General features: G+C 44.8%; 2 protein-coding genes across 2 annotated transcripts in view; one reads left to right on the top strand and one right to left on the bottom strand.

The window, feature by feature from the left end:
- The first annotated feature begins 3,637 nt into the window (after positions 1-3,637).
- LOC143324452 (uncharacterized) lies at positions 3,638-6,939 on the top strand. The gene is made up of 2 exons (XM_076736945.1): positions 3,638-4,107; positions 5,872-6,939. The coding sequence occupies exons 1-2, from the start codon at positions 4,025-4,027 to the stop codon at positions 6,221-6,223; spliced, it is 435 nt and encodes a 144-aa protein (XP_076593060.1). The 5' UTR covers positions 3,638-4,024; the 3' UTR covers positions 6,224-6,939.
- Positions 6,940-7,007: 68 nt separating this feature from the next.
- The window catches only part of mtmr11 (myotubularin related protein 11), a 31,463-nt gene continuing 22,084 nt past the window's right edge, over positions 7,008-16,386 (bottom strand). The window contains exons 11-17 of the mRNA XM_076736943.1: positions 15,902-15,980; positions 15,361-15,431; positions 12,958-13,130; positions 12,501-12,671; positions 12,056-12,274; positions 11,136-11,453; positions 7,008-9,323 (exon numbers count right to left, since the gene is read on the bottom strand). Of these exons, the coding sequence (XP_076593058.1) occupies positions 8,871-9,323; positions 11,136-11,453; positions 12,056-12,274; positions 12,501-12,671; positions 12,958-13,130; positions 15,361-15,431; positions 15,902-15,980 (1,484 nt within the window). The 3' untranslated portion in view covers positions 7,008-8,870. The remainder of the gene's footprint in view (positions 9,324-11,135; positions 11,454-12,055; positions 12,275-12,500; positions 12,672-12,957; positions 13,131-15,360; positions 15,432-15,901; positions 15,981-16,386) is intronic.

Genomic DNA, 16,386 nt, shown 5'->3' with positions numbered 1-16,386 from the left:
GTACATGAGGAAAAAACTGAATTTCCCAAATCAACACAGAGGAAATGTTGATGTTGGTTTTAAATCAAATACTGAAAAGTTTTGAGCCCTTTAAAGTGTTAAATGGCAGCTATTCCTCTGAATTTCAGGGTGCATTGCTATTATTTGCTTGGTCTGTGCCCAAACTGATTAGTTAACTGCTAACCAAGCTAGCTATCTGAGGCTAATGTGTTGCTAACATTCTTAATGATTGTTAATGCTCTGTTGTGTTAACAGTTTTACTCTTACTGAGTGTGTTTGTATTGAGGCTGTCGGATTAATTGCTGTATTGTTCTTCATGCGGGGACTTAATGCTGAGCTTTCATTATGATGAACAATAGCAGAGCTCTAACGATCTGATTCTGATGAATCAGAAAATCAATCAGCAGCTCTTTGGATGATGAATAAATCATCTTAATTAAAAGTCTTTTTTCTTCCAAACATCTTCCAGCGTCAGCCTCTCAATTCTTCATCTTGTAGTTAAGTGAATACCTCTGGGGCCTTCAAATCGAGCTTTAGGATTCCGATTGTGAAAACTGATTCTTCCATAATTTATTACATTTACAGACCAAATGAATAATTGAGGAAATAAGCGGTTGACTAATCAATAATGAAAAGAACTGATAGTTGCAGCCCTAAATGGATCTCATCATGGACGCTGAGACTTCTTAAAGACTTAAAGACTACAGTGTCAAGACCTTTGGTAAGAAAATACTGAAAAGTCTGAAAGACCTGCAGTGGACGTGCAGTTTGCTTTGAATGTGTTTGAATGTGACAAACTCGCCCTCTTTTCTCAGTGCTCCCTCCCCTCACTCTGAACTGTGGTGAGTTCAGGTACATACATGTTTTCACGCCTGCACTGTGATCAAAGCACGAGTCTGAAAAAAGTGAAGCACAGGGCGGGCCAACCTGTGACCCGGCCTCATTGATTCTTACTCCACAAAGCGTGTCTGAGAATCCCCTCCGCTCCATTAACCTGAGCACAAACACAGGGGATGCTACAGCGCAGCATACGTGGCTCAGTGTCCCCGTCACGTCCTGTGTCGTTGGCAGGTCAGGGGTCTGATCTGGTCAACGGGCAGTGATGAGACAGACTGTAGTCTTACTGTATTTAAAGAGGAGAGACACACACGTCCTTCATGCAAATACACAGCAGAGCAGAAACAGGCCTGCTCCTGCTCCTCATTGTGACCCTCCTGCTGTCAGGATCAGGGGACAAAGGCTCCTATCAGGATAAACTTATAGCATTTCTTCTATTTCTTGTGCTATTTGATGCACAATTTCTTTGAAATCTTACAAATGAACATGATATTTGAAAGTATGCAATGATTATACTGTATAATGTTTACTTTGTTTCTCTTGGTTTTTAGTTTCACAGTATTAACGCGCATTTGATAGTCATAAATAAACCTGGCTGTGATTATCAGCCAGTAATAGCTGATCACAAATATATCATTATTGGCATGTATGTTGTATGATAAGTAACAAGAATCTGTAATATAGAAAAGCCAAAGATATGTGTTTTCTACAGCTGAGGTTACCAGAAATATACAGCAAATAATCTACAGTTCAGCTGTGGTTCACCGTAGATGAGTCAAACACTCAAGGAACACTCAAGGTTAAGGAAAGATTTGGTTACAAACAATGAAGAGGCAAACTTGACTTTCAGGTCTTTGATGGGACATAAACTCAGGCCTCTTTATTGAAAGTCAAACCTGCTCCAACACTCTGACCTCCACTGTTCATTACTTTCCACCTCTTCCTGTGCTGGCAATGAATGTTGGCAGTGGACATAAGTTATGGAATTGTCTGATATGGAGTTAAATTCAAGGGCCACTGACTTGATTCAGCATATATCTTCTTTTTCATGAACAATTTTAAAGGGTCCTCATCAAAAATGTTTGTTTATTTTATGTATTTGTGTAGCATCAAAAAACATCAATGTCCATATCAGCCCCAGCAACAGTAAAGCATCACTGAACCAATCATCAGGTGACATTTTACCTGAAAGACGGACGTGAAGGGACACCTCTCCATCTCGGGCCCTGCAGAGGAACCTGCTGGGAATCAGACAGAGCAGAGCTTCACGTCTCCCTGCAGCAGCTGGAGCCGACTGAAGCCCTGACACACCAGATTATCATCCCAACAAACCCAAATATACCTGTTACTCTGTGTGTATCTGTGTGTGTGTGTGTGTGTGTGTGTGTGTGTGTGTGTGCAGCTGCTGACTCTAATTGTTCTTTACATGCATCTTCTTTACCCGCCCTAACAAAAAGCAGGGTCGCACCTGGTTGACACACAATTTGATTTCCAAACAGGATCAGATTTCCTGGACTCGATAACGCAGTCAGGACCAGTGTAATGATGAGCTCTTATCTGCAGCTGTAAATGCTCTGATGACCCTCAGCAGGAAACAGAGAAGCTTCACATGAAGCTGCACACGTACTGTTGAGCTGCTCTGTCTGTATATAAATGTCCATTTTTAAATTTGTCATCGTTAACCGTGATGCATCGTGACTCATTGAGCTCCATGAGGGATTTAATGTCAGTACAAACTCTGGTAAACTGGCGTTTGTGACGCTTTACAGTATTTTTGCCTTCAATGGTTAAAAACAGTTCCTGCCTTTAAGGGAGAAAATGAATCACAACAAAATGTTAGTGTCTCTGGAGTTTGTCGTTTGGTTTTGGGGAAATATTTGTCGCCATCTGGAGGTAAGTTCAGGTAATGCTTACAGTAAAAAAAAAACTGCCATTGCTGAAACATTCAGTCCACCTGAAGAACTGCTCTTCACAGCTGCTCTCTAAGTCATATTTCACAAATATATTTTTAACCAAAATGTAAAAGCCAGTTACAGTTTTGGAGCTCTAAACCTTCAGCGATGGTGAGAACAAGGTCAAAGGACTCTCCCTTCATCTGCTTCCTGTTGCTCTGCACTGTTGTGTGTATTGTACATCATGTTTGTATCCTGTGTCCCTGATTAATGTTAGTATAATGACAATAAAGCTGAATTGAAGGTGGAACTGGATTTAAAGAAAGAGAGAAATTAAATAAAATGGGATTTATTTAATAGTGATACACCATCTGGTGTGTGACTGGAAACAATATATAAAATACAATCTAAATATTATCATAAACATTTTATTGTATATTTTTAAGATAGAAAACACATAGAAATAAATAGAACATTTAAAACATGTCATGTGTGAACCTATATGTCACTCTATGTTGCTTTTAAGTGTTTCAAAAAATTGAATTTAAAAAAGACATTTGAATAAAATATGAAATGTTTACATACATTAGAGTATATTTTTAATATGAATGTTTTAATGAAAATACGTGACATAACCAGCTCATTACTAGTGCAATTAAAGGAACAGTAGATCTGTTTTTGAAGGAAAATGGCTTTTATTAAAATGTTGTTATCATTAAAATGTTGTTATTGCTATTAAAAGAAATCCTGTGACGTATTGGTGATGGCATTTTAAATCAAAACACCTGAGGATCCAGATCCGGATCCAGATCCGGAGGTGTTGGAGAGACTGTCATGATCGAGTCCAGTCTGTGGTTTTCTTCATCACTATTTTGAGGCCATTTCAGTCTCCAGCTCCACTTCGAGCTCATTGGTTGATTCTCTCTGATTGATGCAAATGAGACTCCTCAGCTGCGCCGCTCCGCGTCCGCTCTGCGCCGCTGCTGCGGAGGAGGAAGAGGAGGGAGAGGAAGAGGAGGAGGAGGAGAGGAAGCATCGAAAGCGGCTCAAACGCGCACGGACTGACGGAGACACGAAATGGAAGCGGCGCTTTGTTTACCTCCCCTCACATGCATGACGATGGTGATGATGATGATGATGGCGCATCCTTTTCATCCGCATATGTAAAACGGTGGCGCGTGGGCGGGGGGTGGCGCAGCGTTCTGCTGTCGGTGTTGTGTCCTGAATCGAAAGGCTCGCGTTTTCTCAAATATGACGCGCGCCAGAAACCAGGTCGCTGAAGTGTGGATTCGACCATGAGAGGCACCGGCATGGATCTGCTGTGGAGGATCCTCGCAGCTCTCAGCTTCGACTGCTTTAAAGATTCATCGTCGTCAAGGTGAGCGGTGATTGACTGATTGATTGATTGATTGATTGATTGGTTGGTTGATTGATTAGCACCTCAAATTCCCGATATTCCCGGAATATTCCGGTGTGTTTCCAGCCTCCTGTGAATCCACCTGCTCGTGTTTCTGTCGTGTGTATTTTAAAATCCACCACTGATGATTGTTTAATGTGTAATCCTGCCTGCAACGGTCCACGCTGTGATAAATCAGGCAGAAATAGATCTGCTTTAAATACTGAGGGGAAATATCGCCCTGCTCTTCCCAGTCGTTATGACAACAGGTTTTTCTGAGTCATGATTTGTGCTGATTTTATCCAGCTTTGCCCCACTGAGGGCCAGCTCCTGTTACACAACTCAGAAACGGTCAATCTGAAATCGTGCGAAGCGCCATCCGGCTCTCCAGCGTAGGAAAATTCCCATTTTCCATCACATGAAACAGGCTGAGAGGAAGCCGGAGCGCCTTGAATTCACCGAGGTGGTTTGAAAACAGGGCTCCGGGCTGCATGAGGTTCATTGCTTACAGGTATCTGCTGCACCTCATCACGAGGAAGGCGCCTGAGTCCAGGTATCCGGGTCTGAACACAGATAAATGTCGGTACACAGTCTGAATGATTGAGCAATCACTCACCTCTACCCCGACTGGGATTACTTCAGGTCTTGTTTTACCGGTTATTTATTCTCTGTAACCGAACTGTGCACTAACAGCGCGTGTTGTGACTGTGCACTGGAAGAGCCTGATCCCAGCTCGTCCCCTTTTGTCTCTGCTGCAACTGTTGTGTCTGTTTTTAAGGTTTGGTTTGGTTTGGAGCGTCACAACAATGTTTGGCTTCTGCCCTGAAAATGAATCACTTCAATCATTCTAATGTGAGGATCTGCTGCTTTTCTGGTTTCCGTAATTAATAAATTCATATATTTGTCAGGTGGGACTCTCAGCCGGGACTTTAATGGACAGCTGTTACCGTTTTCTGAACCGATGCATCGAAAAAATAACTGGCAGATTAATCAGCGATGAAAATAATCATTAGCTGCAGCCCCAGTTCGGCTTGTTCGCTGTAGATTTTCAGCAAATCTGCAGTATGGACTGAAATGACACTGTGAAACAGTGCTCAGATGATTCATTCAATTAATTTGATTAGTTTTGTTAATCCGTTCATTTTTTGAGTGACGTGTTCGATAAAAATGTCAAACATTTGTTTCTTCCCGTCTCTCAAAAGTGAGTGTTTTGCTTATTTTCCCTGTTTTATTTAATTATGACTCAAATATCTTTCGAACAGGATATGAAAAGACTTTGCCTCTTGCTCTGGGACATTATCAGAATGGATTGTTCACCATCGCAGGCCAAACAGTGAATCGGTGAAATAAGACTTGAATTGTTCCAATAAGCAAATCAGGCTGTTTCCCACCGTGTCAAACTCGTCCTTTAAGGAGCTGTGGGTCAGCTACGAGCTGAGCGAGACGTTTACAGCTGAAAAATAAGCTTGTCTGTGTCTCTTGAGGACAAACTGACTCGAAAATACATCAAACATATCCAACATTTCTGGTCTGACGACATTTATCAGGTGTTCACACTGATGCCAGTTTATCAGCTGATAAATTGACCGCGCTGATCTATCATCCCTGATTACCACCTGCACGTTAAACGTATCTGTTTAGGTTTAGCTGTGCTTGATGATCGATCGATTATCAGGATCAATTGATCAATCATTAGTCCACTGATGGTTCCAGCTCCTCAGTGTGTGTCTTTTCTCTCCCCCTCAGGTCTCCCACCAAGCAGAGCTCCAGCCAGGCCGGCAGCCTGGAGAGCAGCTCCCTGACGGGCTCCCTGTCGCTGGGCCCCGACCTGCCGCACTGCCAGTGCTGCATCTCCTACGAGGCCCGCCTGAAGCGCCTCTCCTGCGGACACCTCTACTGTGACCCCTGCTGCGACCAGATCGTCAACCTGGCCTTCGAAGACATCGAGGGCCTGTCCGACTACCCCTGCCCCATGTGCAAGTCCATCCGGCAGCTCGGGGGCCTCGGCCCGTCCTCCTCCGGGTACTTCTACGGGCCCTACGGCATCCTGCAGCAGCAGCAGTTCACAGGGAAGGAGCACGGCAGTCGGTGGGGGTGAAGCTGAAGCTCGCTCACGGGAGGCAGGCAGACTGATGCCGGACTTCTGGTTTCTTCAGCAATGACTTGATTTTTAATGCACTGCCATGATAGCTGTGTGGTGACATGGACAACAACTGACGGCCATCTTTCTTTGTCTCTCTTGCTCTGTCGTCTGTGGTTATCCGGTGAAACGTGAGAATGCATGACACAAACATCCATCGGTTCAAAGTGCCAAAATGCATCTCGTAGGTAGGTGGCTGAAAACTTGCACGTCATCATAACAACATGCGGAGGAGAGGTCTCTTTATATTTTAGTCCATTTTTTTTCCCCAAAATGTGGTGAAACAGCGTAATGATCCAGAAAAAAATCCACCTCATTCATGTTTTTAATAGCATGCAGGTTTTTTACCTACTTGTGTGAAAGCATTGAGTTCATTCTAGTGAACGTGATGTTAGAAACTGACCAAACCAGAGCTTTACCTGATTTAACTGTGCAGTAGATATTTTGTAAAGTTAACGTTTCCTGTCAGGTGAGTCCTTACTTTGTACATTTCTGTGAAAGTTTTGAGCATTTTGCACACGATTCTCTGAAGTGTTTTATTCTGACTGTACATATCATGCAGGGCGGCTGGATTTTACATTTGAATTCTATTGTACAGTGCCATGCTACTTTTTAAGTGTTCCAGATCATATGTAAATATTTATTTTGTTAAAAAATAAAGTTTGTGAGCTGTGTATCAGAACGGATTTGGCCTTTTTATGTCTGTGGCACAGGTTTGGATTATGAACACAGCTGAGAGTTTATGAACTGATAGCACTTTTTATTTATCAGGATCAAAACATGCTGATACAAAAAATATGTACATCTGGCAAATTTAAGTGATGTTCGTACCAAAAACATTAAATTATACAATGAAAGAGACCAACAGGTGTAGCAGAGGATCAGATCAGATTTTCCACGCAACAGGACAAAGATGACCTCGTGTTTCTTCCATGGAAGAGAAGTAAATGCATCGGCATCGCACCAGGAAAGCTCTGAAATTGTAGCTGATATCAATGTGCTTTGATATTGATGTGATGAATATTTACAGCAATTTAATAATTCATAGTGCTATCAAGTGAGGTACCTTTTCACATGAGAGAAGATCGACATCAGTCACACACCTGACAGCGGTGATCCTGACCGAAAACATTTCGAAAAACAGACTCTCTCAATACAACATGGTGCGATTTCATTCGTCCGCGGGAATGACGCCAGTGCATCTACTTGACACCCACATCATGCAAACGACAGCCTGTTTGGATTTAAAGGCGCAGGATCCGATACTTCCCTTTGTGCTTTAAATACAGTCAGACACTTCCAAGTCCTTGGCCTAAATGCTGGCGGCATACTAACACACCACCAGGCAGGAAGCAGAGATGAAAAGTAAACACAGGAAGAAATAAGTTCCCTTTGTTTCCAACACTGTTACCTTCTGAAGGTACGGCAATCAAAAGGCAGAATAAGGTTTGTGTTTTTCAGCTCCACCACAAAATGATGGAGAAAGCCTCGAAGTAATACTACATTTGGTGAGAGACAATTCAGAAATCACACTTATCTACATGTATGACATCAAAAATTGACCAGTAACGGTCAAGAATACTTGAAAGATGAAAGTTTAGATATGATTATATTATTATTATTAAGCCCTGGAATGATGTCAGTCATGCAGGAACTGAATTATGCTGCAGCAATGTGCAGTGACTTTAGCCACATCCAGGCTAATGTAACACTCTGAACTGAATATAGGCCTCTCGCTGCTCCCATGCAGGCATGCAAATGGAGAGATATGAGAGCAGTACCAAAATAGCTCTCGTGCCCTAAATTCCACGTTAAAGTCACTGGTCACAGCGCATGAGAGTTTAACACGACGGTCTCCAAGAACGATGCCTTTCAGAACAATATTCTACTTTTCTAGTTGAAGCTGAGATACAAAAACTAGGAAAATAATGTGTTTTTGCACATTAGCATGATATGATGAAGATTTAAAGGGCTGGTTGTGTAAAAAGTCTACAGCAGACATGCAGGCTGACAGTCACACGGGTCAAAGGTCAGATCCATTCACTGCCATGTATCCTGTCAAAGTGCCCTTAAGAGCCACCTTATCACACCTCCATGCATGTCCTGCCCAATCACTGTCACCCGTCTGGATAAGAAGCTAAAAGTGGAAACTACAAGCTTCCTCTCCGTCTTGAAGGCTGACATTAAATGTGTCTACTGCATTTTAAGATACTGTGAGATGTGCTTCTGAAGCTCTGCGGATAGACATTATTAAGCATCTTGAGCCCTTATTCTTTTAGTCTTCCATATATTCATCAGTGGAATACTGAACGCTAAGACTCTTTACAAATATACAAAACGGTTGTCACATTTTTTAATACAGTACTGACGATACGCAGCAGAGTCGGGAGCTCTTGCGCTGATTATTTCATACTATTGCGGTTCACGTCGGCCCACCCAAATGTCTTTTAACACCAATCAAATACGGTGTGACAGGAAACACACGTCTGGGTCTCCTCAGTACACGACGCCAGCGAAACTGTGCAGGCAGGTGATTTGCTAGCACGCGGTCACGGGCGGTGCTTTGTGTATCAAACATGAGCACAGTTCAGACGAGGACCAGACCTCAGGAAGCTATCGAGGACCCGTTGCTCTTAGGCAGCTTGGCGTTATTAGGTGCTGGGTAGTAGCGCTGGTCAGGGTGGGCCTCTGTGACTGAAGAGTGCCCGAACAGGAAGGTGTGCTTGTTGCCGCCGCTATTGTCTTTGTGGCCGGGCCTGGATGGTGGAGCTGACGCGGGCGGAGGGCCCCTGGAGGTCTGGTGGTTGGTGGAGGTAGGAGGGGGCGCCGCTCTGGGCATCACAGCGCTCTGAGGCCTTGGCGCCGGGAAGAGGAAGGTGCCATTGTTGGTGTTTTGGTTCAGGTTGGTGTCGGTGCGCCGGGGCTCGGCCATCTTGGCGGGCGGGTTTGGATCCGTGCCCGTGGACGCTTGCGCTAGCTTGTCTTTGAGCTGCTGCACCTCCTGGGCTAGCCGCTCCACAGGGTGGGGGTGGTTTGCAGAGACGGGGTGGGAGAACGCCTGAGGACAGAAAGCAACATGGTCAATTCTTCTAACTTAACTTCTTCAACCTCAGCTCGCCCACCAGAGGGTCTTCAGTCAGGTGACGTTCTGAATCCGGAACAAACTGTGAACGGATCCTAACAGTGTAGTCAAGGCCTGATATGCCCAAAAACTATTCAAAACACAGCAGTAAGACACTGCTCCACCGCTCCTTCGCTCGCCATCACACTGCACCAAACGTGTGTTAATCCACAGCTGAAAACAGTCCTCAACAAATACAGCTCTGACTGTTGTTTGAGTGACGCTGACCAAAAACTACACTGCAGTACGAGCTGTGTTAGTGAGAATATTTAGCCTTTTTTAAATAAAAAATTCAACCAAATACTGAATGTGTGACCCGTTTTTAAACGTTTACGTCCTCAGAGGGAACGAATGGGCTCAGGGCGAAGAGCCGCAGACTGGGCGGGGAAGTCTGAGAGTGCTGAGAGACGGATTAACACATGGCTGAGCTTTTTATGGGATTTGTTGACAGCAAAAACATGCTTATCGTTTAACATTCAAAAAAATGTTGTTATCTTGCTATACCAAGGTGCCAGTTTATTAGGTACACCTGTACAATCTAATGCAACAGCCCTGCAGCAAATGCTGCCTCCTACCTGAAGATTACAGTATTCAGTGTTTGTTGATGTCGTTGTACAGCATGTTTTGAGGCTGTACAACCCTCGTGTAGTTCCTGAGCACTAATGTTCACTCATTTCTGATTTTGTGTCAATGCCTCTGCGAACAAACGGGATTGTTCTGGCCTGGAGGGGCAGTGAAACGATGTGTGAAACTGCAGGGAAAACACTCCAATTACACAAAAGCACAGAATTCATCCTCATCTCTCTGCACTGTTAACCTGAATCTGCGTTTGAGTGGTTTTACTTCTTCTTCTACAGCACAGCTCCCTTAAAATAGATGAGTGCACCCACCCACGGCCCTCGACTATTCTGAACATCACCATGGGGACACTGACAGACGAGGCTGATGCACAGACGGCTCAAAGGCTGCACCACGTCCGTACTGGGAGTTGTCGATCAACAGCTCCAGCTAATCTGCACATCAAAGGGACGACGTCACGAAGTGAGAGGACGCAACACGGAAGACATGATGAGGCTGAACACGGCACACACGCGGAGCCTCCCGGAAACGTCGTGGGCCAAATTTAATGAGACATTTGTGGCGGATGTCGCCCACTTGATCAACCCAATTACACACATCCGTACTTAGACACTCAACCCTGCAATACTTCAATTAAACAGCCGATGGTTAGTGCTGCCTGTCTGATGCTTCTGTATCCTGATGCTTTGTGTTTTCAAAATATATATTTGGCTTTGAATGTATCCTTGAGTCCGGTTTGCGCCAGATGTCATGAAACTCCCTCCAGGTGTCCCTGAGATATTAGGTCGACAAGAACGGGACAGACAGACGGACAACCCGAAAACACGATTCCTCCAACCACAGCAGTCGACAGCACGGAGGCAGCAGCTGCTGGAGGTGAGAACAAATTCCTCTCGACTCACCAACTTTAAAATGCAGCTGTGGAGCTGTTTCAAACATGGAACATATCACTCAGTTGAACTGTATCACTCTCTGACGTGTGTTTTAGTCACATATAATGATGGAGGTCTGTGGCACTGAGGCACTGGCTGCAGTATAAGAAGAGAAAATAACACCAGTCTCAACCTTCACTCTAGACGTTCAAACCCTTTCTGATGCGAGCCTCTGCTTTTCTTTCATTCAAAGGATTTTTAGAGGTCTACCAGCACCTATTGGACACTTCTGACGTACCTGTGCATGGAGCGCCCCCCGGAGGTAGCACTCCCTCCACAGCCCCATGCAGGGTCCCATAAGGAGGGGCAGCAAAGGCTCATATGGGTCAAGCGGTCCTTGAGGTCCAGAGGTGGAAGTGAGGCCCTGGGGAAACTCGGTCAGGGCCCACGCCTTCAGCAGCCTCTCCAGGCCAGGCACATTCTCAGAGGACGCCGCCCTCCGGTGGCTCTTCTTGTAAACGCCTGAACTGCTGCTGCGCCAAGGAAGCAGGTTAGCAGGGCAGGAGAAGGTGCCTCGAGAGAGGAGGAAGACTGAGCCGGGGATGGTGTCAGCCAGCTGGTGGGCAGATGTGGGAGGAAAAATACTGTCAGTCAAAATTATAATGACTTTCAACTGTGGGTCTCAACCATGTGCACAGTGCATGTAGTGCAGGTATTTATTTTAGAATAATTACTTTACTTCCTTATTTCACTGATTTGCACCCCTCTGACCAGAGAAGAGCAATAAATCAGTGAAATTAGTTGCAGTTTGAACAACATTATGGTCAGCCTGTTCCCGAGGAGCTGATCTGGAAAGAATGCACGTTTTTTGGCTCCCACAGAAGGAAAGAGGTCAGCTCAGTTAGGAGATCAGACAGCTTCCTAGGAATTAAATCTGTAACAGTCCCTTATGTTCTCTGATGCTGATTTTTACTAACATTTCTACCTTAATTCATCAGTGACGACTGCCTGTTTCTTTTTTGGCAATACCAACCTGATCTCTATGTACAAAATTGATCAGATGGATCCCAGCTGAAATGATCCATTTCAAGTCAAAAGCTGCAAAGACATTAACATCCCACCATGAGATGCTCTGTGGTGTCAGCCACTGGAAAACCCACAGCTCCCACCATGGCCACTAGAGGGTGCGTTGCATCATGAATGAGGTGGCAGCCTTACCCTGTGAGTGTCCGGGTTGATGTTGAGGTTGCCATTGAGCAGCGGTTGGAGCGGAGGCGTTGGGGGGACGGGTTGGGTGAAACGGTCTCGTCTGTGCTTGCTGTACTGCAGGGCCCAGTCCCACACCGGGGGCAGGGGAGGGTCAGAGGGATCCGAGGAAGAATCCGGATGAAGCATATCTCTCCATCCGTTGACTGGTGTGTAGGACTGCCCGAGGTTCTGATTAGAGCAGGATATACAGTTGAAATGTTCATTATATTCATGTTCTTCACCTGTTTACCAACATATGTAAAGATGCAGAAACTGTCTGAGGTTCTACTACAAACATGACACATTAGCGTTGATTATTACTCTAATCAATACATTTCACAGCAAAGCCTCTGAGGCCCTTTTTAGTCCGGTAATCAGGCAAAAGATACCAAAGCCCCTCTCAGGTGTCTGGTACCTGGGAGCGTTTGCATCTCTCTCGCTGGCAGTTGGCCAGGAAGCTGGAGAAGAGTGGCAGGTGGATGCTGTCGTGCAAGGCCAACAGGAAGTCATCTGTCAGCTGGAAGCGAGAGGGATACTGGGACAACAGCTGCCAAACACAATCCAGGAAGAGCAGGAAGACGGGAGCCTGCAGGGGCAGAGGGAAGGGAAGTCAGTACTGTAGGTAAGTAAACTTTCTTTCTATAGCGTCTTTCAATAGCACAGTTACAGGAAGCTTCACAGGTGCACAAATACAATACCATAAAATACAGACACAATTTCAGGTAATGGCTCACCAAATAACAATATACAAGGCATTTGTATGTTAGCAACTGGTCTGGCTTTGGCGACATCACTGTATAACTCTGTTGCTGCTCAGTTAAACTTCAATCCGATGCACCAGTGCAGCGTTGGTGTGAACCTTGACCTCTCACCTCCTCCTTGTCATTGTCGCGGTGGTAGTTGATGCGGCTGTAGAAGCGGTGGCCGGCCATCACCCACTCCTTCTGCAACAGGCTCTGGAAACCATGCTGGGTCCGACAGTGGGGGTCACACATCACCTGCACCAGGCTGGACACCACACAGCTCATGTCCCGGTCGTCCGCCTCTGTAACGACGACACAGGGGAGCACACGCTAAGAGGTCATCAAACTTCTATGTGATTACCTGACGCTTGTTTTACAAGGTTGAAAGTGAAGTTCAAAGTAGGTCAAAGCTCACATGGTTTTCATGAAACCACCATTTAATTCTCTTATTTCTAAGCGTTTGTTCTCCTTGACAAAAGAGGGAGGGAGAGAGAGAGAAAGATAATATCGATAGGAAAGATATGCAGCTAAAAACAATGACGACCACGACCCGGTGCCAGACACAACAAGAGAAGAAGGAGAGGCACGCCGAGTTTTCTTGGGCTGCTGAAATGAGTCATTTCTGCAGTGGGATATTTACTGCTGATCCAGCCAACGTCAGATTTGCCGCAACACGAAGACTTACAGCTCGACTGATGTATAAACCTCTTAGCTAAACGCTGATGTTCGTCACTTACAGCTTTAGAGTTGGAAAGAAAGTCAAACACCAGCAGCGAGTGGCAAACATCCTTGGCTGAACAGTGTTGGGTCTGTGTCTCTATGGGTGTTTATGAAGGCGCCACAGGCAGCAAGACCAGATGACTGGAACGCAACAACAGCCTATTATCTGTACAACAAGTCCTAACAGAATCAAAGGAGCTCTGCAAAATGTCATCTTCACCCCCACATAGGGCTGGGACATATGGCCTTAAAGTAATGCCACAGTATATCAGGGTATTTCTGCAGTAATGATATTCTCAACAATACGACAAAATAGGGAGTAAAACTTGCCAAATGTTGGGCGATGCTGAGCCAGTGTAGCTTGCCTGCTTGGTTTAGACCTGATAACAGATGTTGAGCTTCTACTCGAGGTGCTGAAATAAGTTTGTTGTACGGCCCCTTTTTCTTGAAAATTCAATGTCACTGTGTCTGAGCATGTCAATGTCAGGAGTCAGAATAACAATAACACAGCTAATCAGTCGACAATAACCCGAGGAGCTGAAAGCTGAAGACTCTGTGGACAGCCAGACGCTCTGAGGTCACCCTCCCTGCATGTTTGGGTTTACCTTGTCTGTCCGGTAGCATCCCTGTCACCTGATCCAACTCACTGCCAGGTGGTGATCAGCTGACACCCACAACTAAACAACAGTGAGCTTCTTCCTTTTCGCCACACGCAGTCACGTAGAGGTGACCCTCTTGTTCAAAGGAGGAAACTCCAAAAACACTCAGACGGAGGCTTGTAAGTGTCCACACACCCGCTTCACCCCAGGCAGCTCCAGGAGAGGGACATCCAGCCCCTGTCTGGAAGTTTGGTCTAAGAGACAGTGCTGTGTGGACAGATGAGCCAAGCCATGTTTACAGATGGTACTGCTCTACCTTCCACGGTACAGAGGCGACCTTTCACGTCCAAAGAGACAGCTTTTATAGCCAGGGGTCAGTTCACCAAGGCCCCTGCTTTCACCTGATGCTGGAAAAGCACCAGACCACTAAACTGATGTTTCAGCTGGACTGCAGGTTTACGTCAAGCAGCAGTGGGAGCTCCAGTCTAAAACTTTCTAACTGATGCATTTAGTGATGCAAAAATACTGTTTATTTGTCCTTCACATTACCATCAAAATGAGGTTGATTCAGTTTGGAGTAAATATAAAACTGTATTCTTTAACTTGACACCATCAAACCATTAGACCAGATGCTTTGTTGCAAAGCTGCGTTCTCCATCACTCCACCTGTTTTTTTAATCAAATAATGACAATATAAAATCTAATGTAAAATCATTTTGATCAAAATGACAAAAAGTGATGGTTTTGGCAAGACTAGATTGACTAGATGTTCAGTATTTTATAATCTAAAATGGGTACAGTCTTCTATGACTACGACAAAACTAAAACGCCCAGACTTTTCATCAACTAAAACTGATTAAAAAGGAAGAGGCTTACTCAATAAAAACATGGACATTTGACACAGGACTAAGACTAAGTAAAAAATAGCTGACTAAAAACACTGATACAGGACTCGGAGGAAGATGTCTTATGTGTTCTACGGAGTCTATCTGGACTCTCAGACGCAGCAGCTGCAGCCTGGCGTGGCCGTGCCTTTAAAAGCATGTCGTATGAAGGCTTATTGACAGTGTGCATGTAGGTTCAGTGGAGTGTGCTTGTCGCTGGTATATAGCTACTTCAGGGCAAGCCCTAATGTGGGATTAATGAGAAGGTGGTGCCGTGAATAATGAATGGATTGAATAATATGAGCCGGGGTCTGGGTCACGTGACTCACCTTGCAGCGCCACGGTCAGGTGACCGCCACGAAGCAGGCAGGCTACCTCTGAGGCTTTCTTCAGACAGGACCTGGAGACAGAGAGGCAGCTTGATTATATCCAATCAGATTAATCTCATTACATTTACAAAACAGCGATCACATTACAAAAATATGGGTAAAAGTGCTGTAATTACTTGAAAATATGATAAACAGTTTCGCACATACGAATGTTTTAATCATGCTTTCACACTGGCTGTGCTATAACCTGTCGCAGGTTTCATATTTCCTTGACATTTCTCTAAATACTGATACTTTTTTTTCCCCTCTGTAAGGTCAATGACTCCAAGGCTGAAAGCTGTGATGCTGTAAACAGAAACCTAGTTTAATTAGCAGCCTTTCAGTTCCCTAAATTTTTTAAGTCTTGAGTTCAAGGATTTTAGCTCTCTAAACTCCTCCACCAGTGAACAGTCTAACAACAAACAGCCATGACTAGAAAGAACCTGATAACTTTTTAACATGGATGATACGCTTTCCCTGATTAGCCAATCAGAGCTGTTACCTGATGTAGTCTAGCCAGTGGGTGCTTTCCAGGGTAGATAACCATTTGTCATCAGGCACTGACACAGAGGTGGAGATATCTAAGAGTCGAAACAGGAAAAAGACAGATCATGTTCAGGCATTATGTATCACTACAAACGCAGACAAGCCTTCAAAGGGTTCAGCTGATCTCTGCACACGAAGGTTAGAACCAGAACACAACGGCAGACACAGCAAAGACATACGGAGCTCTGGACCACACAGTTCTAAGTAAAGCTTTTACACAAGATGCAGCAGCTAGCATCGCATTTTCAACATGTGGAGAAAGACGAGCGTGATGAAAACCTCTCTGTCCATTATTTACTGCACAGTAACAGTAACAGCTGTGTCCTCCAGGCTGTAAATTCAATGTCATGTCTGAATTCCTCTTTTACGTGTCTGTTTCATCCAGAAATACAGAGAGCAGTGTTCATTATGCACAGGCTGGACGTCCATGTCACACCCAAA

Source organism: Chaetodon auriga, chromosome 8, assembly GCF_051107435.1.
Source record: "Chaetodon auriga isolate fChaAug3 chromosome 8, fChaAug3.hap1, whole genome shotgun sequence".
Taxonomy (NCBI): Eukaryota; Metazoa; Chordata; class Actinopteri; order Chaetodontiformes; family Chaetodontidae; genus Chaetodon; species Chaetodon auriga.
The sequence above is the reverse complement of the archived record's forward strand: the minus strand, read 5'-3'. Positions and strand labels throughout refer to the sequence as shown.

Excerpts from the sequence above, each read along its gene's own strand:
- LOC143324452 (XM_076736945.1), top strand. The coding sequence starts at position 4,025 with ATGAGAGGCACCGGCATGGATCTGCTGTGGAGGATCCTCGCAGCTCTC. Across the intron at positions 4,108-5,871 it reads AAAGATTCATCGTCGTCAAG|GTCTCCCACCAAGCAGAGCT; the intron begins GTGAGCGGTGAT and ends TCTCCCCCTCAG.